At 51.9% G+C, this 10,868-nt stretch overlaps 1 protein-coding gene across 2 annotated transcripts; it reads right to left on the bottom strand.

Moving 5' to 3' along the window:
• Positions 1 to 411: 411 nt before the first annotated feature.
• On the bottom strand, positions 412 to 6,343 carry LOC125700730 (zinc finger CCCH domain-containing protein 11A-like). 2 transcript variants are annotated; one of them, XM_048961843.1, is made up of 10 exons: positions 6,235 to 6,343; positions 4,844 to 5,684; positions 3,454 to 3,621; positions 3,143 to 3,262; positions 2,901 to 3,024; positions 2,477 to 2,560; positions 2,287 to 2,388; positions 1,835 to 1,974; positions 1,222 to 1,289; positions 412 to 709 (listed from the first exon to the last, which is right to left on the bottom strand). In XM_048961843.1, the coding sequence occupies exons 3-10, from the start codon at positions 3,505 to 3,507 to the stop codon at positions 451 to 453; spliced, it is 951 nt and encodes a 316-aa protein (XP_048817800.1). In that variant the 5' UTR covers positions 3,508 to 3,621; positions 4,844 to 5,684; positions 6,235 to 6,343; the 3' UTR covers positions 412 to 450. The 2 variants fall into 2 exon arrangements, with proteins under 2 accessions (XP_048817800.1, XP_048817801.1); XM_048961844.1 differs by lacking the exon at positions 6,235 to 6,343 and having other exon boundaries at positions 2,477 to 2,557; positions 4,844 to 5,738.
• Between the last annotated feature and the right edge of the window lie 4,525 nt (positions 6,344 to 10,868).

The raw sequence follows: 10,868 nt of genomic DNA, 5'->3' as shown, positions 1-10,868 counted from the left end.
TGTAAATGCAAACCGACCTTGGGATTCTTCATGGATGGCAATAGTGAAGAATGCATTTGCCAAGTCTAGGACACAGTGGTAGGTTTTTATGTCCCTACTCCATCCCTGTGTCCATCAGAGAGGCAATATTGGGTACGGCTGCATGAACAGGAAAGTAACCTTATTTAATGCTCTGTAACCCACTGTCATTCTCCATGTGCAGCCTGACTTCCCCACTGGCCATATGGGGGAATTACACGGGCTATGTGCAGGTCTTATGATCCCAGCATTTTCTAGTTCCTGCACCATTCTATTCCACTGCTGATTTTTACCAGTTTGCTTTCAGACTCATTGCACAGTTTCAGGAAAAGTGCCCCCACAGTATAAGAAAGAAAAGGAACAGGGTTGAAAAGGAATAGGGTTGGTTTTAATTGTTTTTTGTTGTTGTTTGTTTTAAAATATACAATCAGACTATGGTGTTACACTGTCAATGATGTCAGACAGTTCCTGAAGGAGCTCGTCCGTATCCTTCTCAGTATCCATGTCAATTTCTCCTTCTAACTCATCTCCAATGATTTCCATCATTAATGTCTCGATGTCCTCATCCTCGGAGATGAGCGCTTTCCCCGCCTCTGTGCAGCTCAGCTGCTGCATCTGATGTGCTGCTTGTGAGGCACAAGGCACAGAGTCTGCCACGGAGTCTGCCTGGCTTCCCAGAAGCAGTTCCAGACTGGGGAGAACAAGGAAGAGAACAATCAGCACCTGACATTTCTAACTGCAGGTACGCTTTCAGCTACCAGCTCTGAGATCTGTGGTTAACCCCTCCCACACCTCACGCTCGCATAGGGATGGCAATTCAGTTAACCTGAGGCTGCCTTGAGAGTGCAAGATACCAGCAGGCACAAGTGTCACAGTGGGAATTGATGTGTACAGATAGAGCAGTTTGAGTCCAGCCAACAGGGGCCAGGTTTTGTAGCAGAAGCACACTGCCAGCCTCATTATTTGACTGTAAATGTGTGAAGAAGTCATCCTCTGCATAAAGCTGTTTACTGACTGAGTTCCTTGTCCCCATGGCATACTCAGCAGAGATTCTGAGCAAGCAATTTAAGTTATTGCCGATGACCTCTTTGTTTGTTGGATTATGCCATGGCACTTCTCAAACACCCCATTTGTCCCCTGATGTGAAAGAACTTATGTCCAATGTAAAAATGGCACTGACAAAGAACAAGTTGTGGTCATCACCTGCTAGGAGGTGTTTCAACTGTAGGAATGGTCACCAGGCTGTCCCCAGGCAGGGCTGGAACGATGGCCTAGGAAGAAACAAGACAGTGTGTATGATGGCTCAAAGCTTCCTAAGTAGCTTCTTTTCCCAGAGAAGCTGTGGATGCCCCATCCCTGGAGGCATTCAAGGCCAGGCTGGATGGGTTTCAGGCTGTCAGATCTCGTGGCTGGCAGCCCTGGCCACAGCAGGACAGCTGGAACACCAGATGATCTTTGAGGACTGCTCCTCCCTCCCCTGGGCACTGCTGAGCCTGAACCCAAACACAGAAGCTCGGGGCTCCTGAAGAAAGCGTTCTCTTGAAGGTTACAGTGACCTTGGGTGCTTTTAACAGCGCAGCATTCGTGGACAAAATCCTTCACACCACAGAGCAATCTGAGAATTGTAGAATCACAGAGTCTTACATAATCCTTGCTCTACATCTACCCAAAATAGAGGTCTTCCACAAGTACCCTGTGAGACATCTGCTGCCTTCAAAGGAAACAGCAGACCTGTAGAACATTTGCAATGTCCACCTTGACTTCAAGTGCAGTGTAAACCTTCCGTATGCACTGCTGCTGTTGCTGCTGCTCTTACCATAGGCAGTTTTCTGGCTGGGGGCTCATCGGTGTCCTCAGCAGCAGACGGTTCCATGTCCGCTGCTTTCCGCTTCAGTGTCTGCTTCCTGGGGAAGGTGGATTTCCAATCAACAGACCTGAGGTACACCTTGCGTCCAGCTGCAGTAAAAGGAAGAGGTTGCTGATAAGGTCTTGCTGTGCCTCAAGAGAAATCCCCATTCTCCTATCATTCCCACAACCCAACCCACAACAAAGCTAAATACATTTGGCCAGCGGAATTACATTGCCATGTCCAGGATTCTCAGCAATGTTTTCCACACAGCCATCTCTACCAACAGCGCATCGAAAGGAACAAAGAAACCCACGAGCTGCACTCAGCAATAGTCCAGGGCAAGGAAAACTCTGACACACAACAATGCTGAGTGGCAGCATCACTGTGCTGAGGCACAGCAACAAGCTCCTGGTGCTCACCCTTGACTCTCTTCTTGAGAGGCAACTCGCTTGCTTTGCCCTTCTCCTCACATCGCTTGCGCTTTTGCGCAGCGGGGCCATGGGAGGAAGATGGGATGTCACCTGCAGAGAACAGTCCAGGAGAGAACAATCAGAACATGGGAGTAGAAAGGCAGCGCCTCAAACCCAAATGCCTGTTCGGTATCTGTACCTCTCTCTGCTGCCTTCTCAACCTCTGTCTGGCTCTCCAGACTTTGTGCAGGGCCGCTGGTCAGAGGAAGGCTTGTGTCAGCTTCTGGCAGAAAGGAGACAAGAAATAATTGAAGAGCATCTCTTTGGAGGAAGGTTTCAGCACACCAAGCCACAAGCTTCCAATTTTCAAGCACAGTTTCTTGCATTGGCCTTTCCCCTGCTCAAATGTTGTGCCGTTTCTGCAGTCGGCACAGACCTGCAATGCATTGACCTCTCTCCAGAAAACACCCACCCCTATTCTGACAGCCAAAACACAAACCAATATTTCACTTATCACCACTCTTCCCTGCGCTCCCCAATGAATGGTTACCTGACATCCTGCACCTGCTCAGAACTAATATTCATCATTAAGTCTTTCATGCTTCATGCCATCAGGAACTCACCGTCACTTGGTGGTACAGTCGGTGCCTTCCCACTGCGTTCCTTCAAGTGAAGGAAAGGGCAGTGGGCTTTCTGACAGCCTCCCGGCTGATTCTCCCAATAGCAGGGAATCTCACTGCGCTTCTTCTGAAGAGAGAGAGAAAGGAAGGGTCATGGAAACAGGCAGAGGAGGTTTGCAGAGAGATGCAGCGCTGCAGGTCGTGCCTGAGGGAAGTGGAGAGCTCATCTTTAGGCAAGCACTCACATCAATTTTTGTGTGTCTGAGCCTGCAGTTGCTGCTGGAACAGCGACCCTGCATCCACAGCTTGCAGACCTCTTCACTCCCCAGAGCCGCTTCGCAGTGGCGGAAGGGACAGCTGTCTCCCTGCAAGCAAAAGGAACATAAGAGCACAGCCTGAAAGACGTCCGTGCTGTCGGCCCAGGTTGGTAGCAGGGAGCGCACAATCCCACTGCTGATGAAGGCAACGCATCGCCAGCAGGTCTCCCCCTGCTCCAGCCCTTCCTCTTCAAAGCAAGGAAAGGAAGAAAATCCAGGCAAAAGACTCCCAACCATACCTTAAAGCAGACAGAGTTGAAATAGAAGTGGCAGTCAACTCCTTTCTGAGGCATGGGGAACTTCTTGGAGCAAGGTTGGGCTGTCTCCAAAGGAATTCCCCGCTCTTGGAAAGAGGCGGCTGCACTCTGGGACTGCTTGGACCCAAGATCACCTTTCAGAGTGGAACCCTAAGGAAAGAGTCAACAAGGGAAGAACCATGAGGAATAAGCATTTTCCCAGCTTTCTTTGTTTATGTGACTCTCGAGGAGTCTCAGAAGCAGCAGGTTGCAAGAACTGTGCCAAGTCTAGATCCAACTTGTGTCTAACTGCCACGACTTCTCCCAGCAAGCACTGTCCTCCATCTCACCACCAGTTATACACCTAGCAGCACGCGTTTTGCGTTCCTGACATGAAAATGACTCCCTTCATCTTCTCCTCTTGCTGCAGCTGCAATGGATGCACTGGTACGACTCCCACGTTTGACAAACCTACAATTCTGGCTTACCAGGCACAGCTGCAGTCCCTCTCCCTTCCAGCTCACACTGCAGCCCAATGGCTGAGCAGCACCGTCAGCGACAGCGGGCAGCACCCGTCAGCCACCACCACTCTCACTGCCAGCCGGGACGAGAGCTTACGCAGCGTGTCCACACTGCTGTGCAGCGCTCACGGCTGTGGCACTCACTGGTGGCAGCCACGGCCCCAGCACAGTGCTTGTGATGTCACCGTGCTTGTGATGTCACCGGACAGTGCATGTCCCCAGCTGAGCACCCGGCTCTCCACCGTGACTTCAGTGGGGTTTTGTTAAAAATGTGCTGGATACGGCACAGCCAGCGCTCCGTGGGTCATTAAAGCACAAGTTGCACTGCGTCAAGTCTGTGCTCTTGTTCCTTTGTCCTGTCTGAGGTGAAGGCTGGGGCCCAGCAGCAGTTTTGCAGGGCTGTAGTGGCAATGGTCAGTCACAGCTTGAGGCAGTGGTTGAGCACCTGGTGGGAACCCAGGGCAGCTCAGGTGCACACAAACTCTTCCCAGTCATCACTGAAGGGTTGGCAGTGGAGGCAAGGGTGTCTGAGTGGAGATCCCTGCTACCTGGGGCCTTCCAAGGCTCAGCAGCTTTTTTCCTTTCTTTCTGTGTCCACAGCTGCTGCACTTGGGCAAATCCTCCCTTGCTGCAGCCTAGGACTTTGCCACCCTGTTGTTACTGCTGCACTTTGCATTGCACTGTAGCATTACACAGGGGAGTGACGGCAATTCGTCATCCTCACCCAAACGTGTGCCACAATCTCTCAGAGAATCCATTTCCCCTGGAAACAGCCATTGGGAAGGGCCTCGTTTGAGCTGGGAACTCCTCCCCAGCCCAGCTTTTCTGCTGAGACTCCTTCCAGCCACCACGCAGCACCAAGCCCAGCTCACCTCTTGGTCCAGGTCAGTCCAGGCTGTGCCCAGGTCACACACACACCGCAGCGGTGCTTCTGACGGGCTCTCAAGGATGATCCTTGCCACAAAACGCTCAGAGCTCAGTCTCTGTGTGCCACTCGCTCACTAGAGCACCAGCTCTGCTCGCCACGGAGGGCCAAGCCCTGCCACCCCAGCAACGACTGTGACCTCAGCACGGTTCCGCATCACTCCTGCGCTTTCATTCCAAGCAAAGGAAGCGGGCACCTCCTAGATCCAAATTCTAAGAGACCGACACAGGGGTCACCCAGTGGGGTTATTGGAAGTAAGATAACAGAGAAATTAAGGTGACTCTTGTGCAGCCATCTCGGGTCACCCTCTCGCTCAGGCACCGCACGACTGCACCCAGGAGATGTTGCCTCCAGCTTGGAGGCTGGAAGGATTTGAGCCTCAGAATTTGATCTTCCAAACAATTAGCAAGCATTTGGATGAGCCAGCCCTCTGGTTTTACGAGGACAGACACCTCCTGCTTGGGAAGCAGCGAAGGCAGAATAGCTCTGGCTGTGGGCCGCAGCACTCCACTGCCAGGCGCCGCTCAAACTCCTGGGCTGCATTTCCTCCTGGGCTCCCATGCACTCTCTGGCTCTCCTGCAGCTTTCTGCAGGTTTTGTGGCTTCCTGCTGGGGAGCTCCTCATGTTCTTCTGCAGCTGTGCCCCGACATCATTACTGCCACCTCTGGTACCGCACCAAGAGATGCCTCAGAGTGCATCAGCCTGGACTTCCTGCTCCCATCAGCAGCTGCTCCCACGCCGACCTTCATTCACAGTGCGATCCTGGCCACTTGCAGCACGAGCTGCCCTGCAAGGCAGAGAAAGGAAACGTGGGATTAGCACAAACACGGAAGCCCAAGGCTGTGTCACCACCTCCTATTGCAGTCTTGGGGAGTCAGCTGCAACTGCAGCCTTTGTCTGATTAACAGGCACCTCAAATTAAGTGGGACCTCTGAACTGAATAATTGCCACAATCAGAAATAGGCACTGAAATCGCTTGCTGGAGTTCAAATTTGAATTCTTGTGCCTTTTGGAAAATATGGACTTGAAGGATACAAGAAAAACGGCATCTTCTTCACTGTAGGCGGTAAGGGTTGGAAGTCGGACTCTTAACAAGAGGAAGTTTTCCTTTTCCTTGTAAGGCACAAAGCGATGGGATGATTTCCCATGCCTGCAGAAAGCCTGATCTGCTGTGCCACAGGCGGCTGAGTGAACCAAAAGCTGTGCTGCCCATTCAGAAGCACATGGGGCACGGGCAAGGGGGGGTTACACAGCGGCACGTGGGATGTGAACGTTCCTTGGGCATCTTTTCCCCATCAGGAGGGAAATCCCTTTTCTCTGCCATGCCGTATCCCTACCTGCTCCGCAAGGCTGTGTGACAGTCAGCACAGAAACGACGCAAACGTTCCTTTGTCATCACGGCGGTTTTCAACAGATCCACATGATGAGACTTCAGTTTGCAGTGCGGGCTCCTGGCTGACACCGCCATTTCCAAGCCATTGCTTCCTGGGGGCAAATAAAGGAAAACACTTGAATGAAATTTCATGCAGAGATTGCACATCTCACCAATCTTTCACACAAACCAGAGTGACAAAACAGGAGATATGTGCAGCGGCATCAACGCCCCAGCTGATGAAGGAACGTAGAGACAAATATCAAACTTCAGAACATTGTTCTAACACAACGAGGGAAGCTTTTTTTACAAAATATTAAAAACAAACAAACAAACAAGCCCTCAGTCCCTTCTTGGGTGCCAGGATCCCACGCAGAATGCTGTGTCCCCCTTGGAATGTTGGGTTCTCTACCTGTGTTCCTGAGTTCTTGGGGCACTCCATGGGCTTCATGTTCCACCTACCACCCTTCTGAAGACCATTTGATATCTTTACTCAGCACCGCCCCTCTTCCCTTATTCATCCCAAGGGCTACTCACCAGCACCTGCCCAGGCTCCAGCTCCTTCACCGTGCGGAAGACATGGACTTTGGCACCAATGACACTGCCAGGGCTGCCCTGGATGAGGACACAGAAGAATCTGGGGCTCTTGTTTCTGAAGCAGTGTTCAGTCAAAAGGTAGAGGCAGAAGCCTGAGAAATCATGCTGGAGGTGGTCAAAGGTGCAGCCATGGCCCACACCCAGGGCTTAGCAGGTGGCATTGGTGAGATTGGGGTTGGGGACAGGGTTCGGGATGGTGGCACACAGCCTCTGTGGGTGTTTGGATGAGCAGGACGGGGCTGGGGAAAGAGAAGGAGCAGTAGTTAGATTAGTAGTCCTGCTGGAAGGGTTCCACAGCCCTCCAACCATCCTCCATTTCTCCTCTCCTCCTCCTCTTCACCCACTTCTCCATCTCTTCATCCATTCATTTATTTCTTCCTCCTTCCCTCATGCACTACTTCAACCATTTTTCAATCCCTTTCTCCCTTCATCACTCTTCTCCAGCCCTCTTTCCTCATCTCCATTGCTCCCTATCCCCACCTCTCCTCGTCCTAACCCTATCTCCAGACACCACAGCTGTGCTCCCCATCCCGTCCCCAACCCTATGTTGTCCCATCCTGTCAGCAGTTCATGGGCTGGTTCATCCCATTCCCCACCCAACCCCACCTCCAGACCCCAGAACTGTGCACCCAGTCCCATTCCCATCCTCTACTCGCAGTGCTTTGTCCCCCTGTTTTCAAGATGGACACAGATCCCACAGAGCTGTTCCTGCAGCTCCGTCGCGGCAGTCGCTGTCACAGCACTGTCACCACTGAAGGCCACGTGCACCCCCAATAGCAGCACCATCCTTTGCTGTCCCCCCTTTGCTCCGTGCACACTCGGCCCCCTGGCATCAGCAGGAGCAGGGGGACAGAGCACCCAGCCTCCTGGAGGGGTGGCATCAGCAGGTCAGTGCAGTGGGGACACTTCCGTGGTGTTGGAAATGAGGCACTTGGAGTGCACATGGGACAGGGAAATCTCAGGATCCCTGAGTTCACAACTCCAATATGGGGTCATGGGGTTGTAGATGGGATGGGGAGATCCCGGACACCCCTGTTATGGGAACCGAGGACTAGAAATACGACGGGGATCTCCCAGACTGCTGGTTCCACCAGCTATGGGGAGCTATGGGGACCGGAGGTGGAAATGGGATGGGATGATCCCAGACACCTGGTCTACCACTGAGTTGGAGTTCTTGAATTTGGGAGGCCCCACACCCTGGGTCCCCTGGAATACCCCGCTCCGCTCGTACACCTCAGTGCCCAGCTCCTTCCCCTTGCCATTTCCTCCTCTCCACAGACCAGAGCGACTTCATAGCCACTGCCCTGGAGCACAGAGTAACCAAAGGACACAGCTGGTCCTGTGCCGTATCAGCCACTCAGTGTGACATTGGGGAAGGACTTCTGGGTACCATAGGTGCTCACCAGTGTTTAGGTGCATGGTCGTGCCAGCGTGTGCCCTTTCCATCAAACGCTCAGTGATGCCAGTGCCCCAGGACATGGCAGATGAGCAGGAGGTGGTAGGCACACATCACAGTGACTGGATGGTATTCTAAAAGTGGCCTCAGCAGGGCAGAGCAGAGAGGGAGGATCCCCTCCGTCACCCTGCTAAGTCATAGAATCACCAAGGTTGGAAAAGACCTAAAAGATCATCCAGTCCAACCGTTTGCCTATTACCAACAGCTCCCACTAAACCATGTCCCTCAACACAACATCCAGCCTTCCCTTGAACACCCCCAGGCTCGGTGACTCCATCACCTCCCTGGTCATCCATTCCAGTGCCTGACCACCCTTTCTGAACAGTAATACTTCCTCATGTCCAGCCTGAATCTCCCCTGCCGTAGCTTGAAGCCATTCCCTCTGCTCCTATCACTGATGACACGAGAGAAGAGGCCGACCCCCAGCTCACTACAACCTCCCTTCAGGAAGTTATAGAGAGCAATGAGGTCTCCCCTGAGCCTCCTTTTTTCCAGGCTGAACATTCCCAGCTCCTTCAGCCTCTCCTCATCAGCCCTGTGTTCCAGACCCCTCACCAGCTTTGTTGCCCTCCTTTGAACACGTTCCAGGGCCTCAATATCTTTCTTGCAGTGAGGGGCCCAAAACTGGACACAGTACTCGAGGTGCGGCCTCACGAGTGCTGAATATAGGGGAACAATCACCTCTCTGCTCCTGCTTGCAACGCTGTTTCTGATGCAAGCCAGGATGCCACTGGCCTTCTTGGCCACCTGGGCACACTGTCGGCTCATGTTCAGCCGAGCATCAATCAATACCCCCAGGTCCATTTCCTCTATGCAGTCTCCAGCCACACCGCCCCAAGCCTGTAGCGTCGCCTGGGGTTGTTGTGGCCGAAGTGCAGGACCCGGCATTTGGCCTTGTTGAAACTCATCCCATTGGCTTCAGCCCAGCTCTCCAGCCTGTCCAGATCCCTCTGTAGGGCCTCGCTACCCCCAGGCAGATCCACACTTCCAGCCAATTTGGTGTCATCTGCGAATTTACTGAGGGTAATGAGATCTAAGCAGCAGCAGACGTTACGATACAAGGTGCACTCAGAATGGGACTGTTGTATGGCCAGGCTTCTGGCCATTCTTACCTCCTGCTGTTTTCCTGTGATGATGGTTTATGGCATACGTTAATCATGTGGGATTTCACGGTCTGAACTTGATGATAAAGTAATGCCTCCTTATTCTGCTGTTCTATATGTTCTTTATCTTTCTTGTTTTTTTTGTTTTTTTTTGTTTTTTTTCCACTATTGCCATATTTCCTCCAGCTTGTATCCAGCACTATCAAATGCTGCTGAGTCCATGCAATTTCCCCACTGACTGAACAAGGGGAAACATAACTCCCCATTATCAAGAATGGGAAAAGAAATGATCCAGGGAACTCCAGTCAGTCTCACCTCTGTGCCTGGCAAGATCGTGGAGCAGATCCTCCTGGAGGCCTCACTGAAGCATGTGGAAAATAAAGGAGGTGATTGATTGTAACCAGTGCATCTTTGCCAACAGCAAATCATGCCTGACAAACTTGTAGGTCTTTTAATGACAGTTACAGCATCAGTGCATAAAGGAAGAGCAGCTGGCATCATCTGCTTGGGCCTGTGCAAATCATTTGGCACTGTTCTGCACAGCAGCCTGGGCACCAAATTGGAGACAAATGGATGTGATAGAGGGACCGCTGGCTGGATTTGGCATTGGCTGCATGCTTGTGGTCGATTGCTCAATGTCCAAGTAGAGACTGGTGATGAGTGGTGTTTCTCAGGGACCAGTGGGATTTAACGTCTTCATAGGCAACACAGACAGTGGGATTGAGTACACATTCAGCAAGTTTGTAGATGACACTGGGCTGAGTGGCGCAGTTGACATGCTAAAGGGAAAGGACGCTACCCAGAGTGATTTAGACAGGCTTGAGAGAGGTGCCTATGTCAATCTCATGAAGTTAAACAAGGCCAAGTGCAAGATCAGATACATGTTGGGCAGAGAAGGGCTTGAGAGCAGCCCTGGGGAGAATTTGGGAGTGCCAGTGGATGAAACACTCAACATGAGCCAACAACACATGCTTGCAGCCCAGAAGGCCAAACATATTCTGGTCTGCATCAAAAGAAGTGTGACCAGAGGGAAGTGATTCTGTCCCTTTGTTCTCTCTTGTGACATGCCACCTGAAGTACTGCATCCAGTTCTGGAGCCCCCAAGACAAGAAGGACATGGAGATGTTGGAGCAGGTCCAGAGGAGAGCACAAAGATGATCAGAGGATGGAGCACCTCCCCTACGAGGACAAGCTGAGAGAGCTGGGGTTTTTCAGTCTGGAAAAGAGAAGGCTCTGGGAGGACATTACAGCAGCCTTCCAGGACATGATGGGGACTACAGGAAAGCTGGGAAGGGACTTTTTATAAAGGCAGGTAGCAACAAGACAAGGGATTTTAAACTGGAAGAGGGGAGATTTAGACTAGATATTAGGAAGAAATTAACTGTAAGGGTGGTGAGACAATGGCACAGGTTGCCCAGCTCAGTTGTGGATGACCCCTGCCTG

The sequence above is a fragment of the Lagopus muta genome, chromosome 15 (genome assembly GCF_023343835.1).
Source record: "Lagopus muta isolate bLagMut1 chromosome 15, bLagMut1 primary, whole genome shotgun sequence".
Classification (NCBI taxonomy): domain Eukaryota; kingdom Metazoa; phylum Chordata; class Aves; order Galliformes; family Phasianidae; genus Lagopus; species Lagopus muta.
Note: the sequence above shows the minus strand (reverse complement) of the source record. Positions and strands in the feature narration are given on the sequence as shown.